The 3,460-nt window shown below is 50.8% G+C and overlaps 1 protein-coding gene across 1 annotated transcript in view; it reads left to right on the forward strand.

Annotated features, from left to right (window-relative positions):
* Positions 1-663: 663 nt before the first annotated feature.
* Positions 664-3,460, forward strand: part of MTCH1 (mitochondrial carrier 1) — a gene marked incomplete at its 5' end in the record, with an annotated part of 9,469 nt that continues 6,672 nt past the window's right edge. Inside the window, 4 exons of the mRNA XM_010173328.1 lie at positions 664-748; positions 1,852-1,958; positions 2,527-2,604; positions 2,918-2,975. Of these exons, the coding sequence (XP_010171630.1) occupies positions 664-748; positions 1,852-1,958; positions 2,527-2,604; positions 2,918-2,975 (328 nt within the window). The remainder of the gene's footprint in view (positions 749-1,851; positions 1,959-2,526; positions 2,605-2,917; positions 2,976-3,460) is intronic.

Below are 3,460 nucleotides of genomic sequence, written 5' to 3' on the forward strand. Positions count from 1 at the left end.
CTATATAATGGAGAGACACCCCTATATAATGAGGGGGACATCCCTATATAATGGGGAGGACACCTATATCAGAGGCATTGGGGACCCCCAGGCAATGGGGACCCCAGTATAAGCCAGGGGATGGGGTCACTATCTATAATGGGGGGTCCCTATAGAATGGGGAGGATGAGGGCAGCTGTAAAATGGGAAAGTCTGTCTATAGGAGGACCCCCTATAAACCCCCCCCTTATATAACAGGGACTAGGACACCCCATATGATGGAGGGATAAGGACCCCTGTACAGTGGGGACTCCTTTATAACAGGGACATCAGGGGGCCCCTCCTGTGACAGGGGACGGGGACACCCTGGAGAGCAGGGACCCTATAAAATGGGGGGGGTGAGGGTCCCCTCTGCAGTTTGGGCTCCTTTATAAGAAGGGATGGGAAACCCCTATATAATGGGTATCCTGAGAACCCCCCTGTAATGGGGACACCCATAAATTGGAGGAGTGAGGGCCCCCCTGTGCTTAGGAACGGGACTGTCCGTGGTGTCCCCACCTGTCTGAGGGTGACAGGGGGCACGTGGCCCTTCGGCAGCCCGGGGATCGAGGCTACGAGGTTCCCGGTGGCTTTGGGAACGTTGGGACCGGAGCAGGGACCTGCTGGTGGGTTTTTCTCTGACAGGTTGGGCATGAGCCACTACCTCCAACCATTGGAAGAAACGTGCTGGGAAGGAAAGTCCTGTACCTGCCTGGCTTCTTCACCTACGGTGAGCGACTGTCCCTCCCTACCAGCCTGAGGTCCTGCCCAGAAACAGGGCTGGGAGCTGCCAGGTAGACCAAGCTGACCTCCAGCAGCGTCCCCACATCCCTGGCAGCATCCTTGGGGTCATCCTGAGGCTGCAAAGAGACAGAAAACACCACAAAACTAATTGCAAAGGCATCCCCAGTGGTGTCTTTGGGATCATCCTGAGGCTGCAGTGAGATGTAAAACGTTACAACTGGTTGTAAAGCTGTCAGATTTACCCACCTGTTGTTGGGGACGAGGAGAGGGTGGCCCTGGCACTGTGTCCCCTTCCTGTGGCAGGTTGCTCTGGGTTTGCTACAAAACAGCCCTGCAATAACTCATCCCCCCTCCCCTGCTCATTGATGGTGTAGATGGAGCCCTAAAGGGACAGAAATACTCAAAAAAGGGAAGGTAATGTGTTTAAAAGGGGAAAAAAAAATTATAAAGTATGATTTCTCTCTTTTTCTGGGTAGAAGGTGACCTTGGGGGTTGCTTTCGCAGTGGGTTTGCTGTGGGGAAGGGGAGTGCACAATCCTGAGAGTCACAGAATCCCAGACTGGTTTGGGTTGGAAGGGACCTTCAAGCTCATCCAGTCCCAACCCCCCTGCCAGCAGCAGGGACACCTTCCACTAGACCAGGTTGCTCAAAGCCTCATCCAACCTGGCCTTCAACACTTCCAGGGAGGCGCAGCCACAGCTTCTCTGGGCAGCCTGGGACACTGGCTCACCACCCTCACACCAAAGAATTTCTTCCTCATATCTCATTAAACCTCCTCTCTTGGCTCCAAACTGCCTTGTAGCCCTTTCAGGTGAGGAAAACAACCAAAAGATGCAGAGTAGCCCAAAATACTGGAGCTGTTCTTCCAGATTAGACAGACATGACAGGGAATATTTAAGGATTCTTTGCATCCTATATGAAATCTATATAGGACTGTTAAAATGAATCACTTACAGCGAGTCCACAGAGCGGCTGCCGTGCTGTCCTGAGCTCTGATGTGGTTTCAGCTGAACCCTGGAGGTGTTTGGGGTTCTCTCCATGAGTTGGTCAGTTCCTGACGTGACGATAGCCTGATGTTTTCTTCCCCAGCCAGACACATTATGGAAGTGGATGGGAAAAGAGGCCTCTTCCGTGGTCTTACTCCTCGCCTCATCTCAAGCACTTTATCAACCATCACCAGGGGGAGCGTGAAGAAGGTAAAGGTCGGCTTCTCTCTCCATAAATCAGTTTGCTGGATGGGCTGGTGCTACTGCAGCAGAGCTGGGGGGAGCCTGCGTGTGCCTGCACCCAGCCACGACTGCACGTGGAGGAATAAAGCGCCCATCCCTCTCCATCTCCTGAGGGCTTTGAATACAGGGAAGCTCAGAGGACTGAGGCGAGATGCACAGCCTTTGACTTCTAAACTACTGACGTGAATCATGTCTCAGCTGCAAATAATTTTGCAGAGCACTGCATACTTGTGATGGATAACAAAGATAACAGAGGAATATGATCCCTCCAGGAGAACAGTGCCCATATCCCCCAAACTTATTTTCTAAACAATTTTAATTTAATTTGAACAACGACTTGCCTTTTGTAAACAGTTTTGTGACCCCTCTCTTCCCCTATTTTATTTTCCATCCTTCCTTCTCCTCTGTTCCTTCTCGCCTGTTTTTCCTCTCCTGTGCAAACTGCTTTTGATTTCCTCTTGTCCTCAGACATCGAGGGTTTGTGGGTCAGCATCTCCATCAATTTTGACCATATATTTCTTCTCTCTTTGCTCAGGCCTTTCCACTGGAAGACATGGAGCATGTTTCTAACAAGGATGATGTGAAGACCTCCCTTAGGAAAGTAGTGAAGGAGGTGAGGAGTGGATATTGCACAGTGAGTGATCAGGGAGATCATATTGGGGTGGAATGGGTCTGGAGAGCAAAGGAAGCTGAAGCTGTGGGTGAAATTACTTGGAGAGAAGCCCTGGGTGACAACACAGTGGGATTGAGGAGCCATTTTGTGTCCAGCTATGAAATATTTTGTAGGAATAGAGATTTACCATGAACAACAGATTTCAAAAGAGGGACCCAGGATGGGTTTCACTGCACTAAGGGAAAGGGGCTGATCTCTGGGGGTGGAACAGAGCAGCTTTTCATACAGGTGTGGTTTTATCTCCCCTTCCCAGACATCTCACGAGATGATGATGCAGTGTATGTCCCGGGTTGTCTCCCATCCGCTGCATGGTGAGTACTGTCCCTCTCTCTGCCTGGCAGCTCTCTCCAGACTGAGAATTGCCTCAAAACCTCAGTTATTTGATACACTTCATCATAAATGGCTCCGTATGAAACTGCAGATGCAGGTCTGAGTGGTTGCATTGGGAGGCTGATGCTTGGGGTGGCCTTCAGGGACTAACCCAGCTGAGCAGCAAGGTGCTCTCTTCCCATTCATCCAAGGGCTTGTCCTAGAGATCCTGCTGGGGTTAGGGACAAAAATCCTTCCCATCACTTACAGACTAGGGAAGGGCACCAGTTTCTACTGAGTGGATCTCATCAATAGATCTGATCAATGTCTATAAATATCTGACATGTGGGGGCCAAATGGATGGGGCCGGGCTCTTCTCGGTGGTGCCCAGTGACAGGACAAGGGGCAATGGGCACAAACTGGAACACTGAAAGTTCCAGACAAACTGAAGGAAAAACTTCTTCACTGTGAGGGTGCCAGAGCCCTG

This window comes from Antrostomus carolinensis, unplaced genomic scaffold (assembly GCF_000700745.2).
Source record: "Antrostomus carolinensis isolate BGI_N321 unplaced genomic scaffold, ASM70074v2 scaffold53418, whole genome shotgun sequence".
NCBI lineage: Eukaryota > Metazoa > Chordata > Aves > Caprimulgiformes > Caprimulgidae > Antrostomus > Antrostomus carolinensis.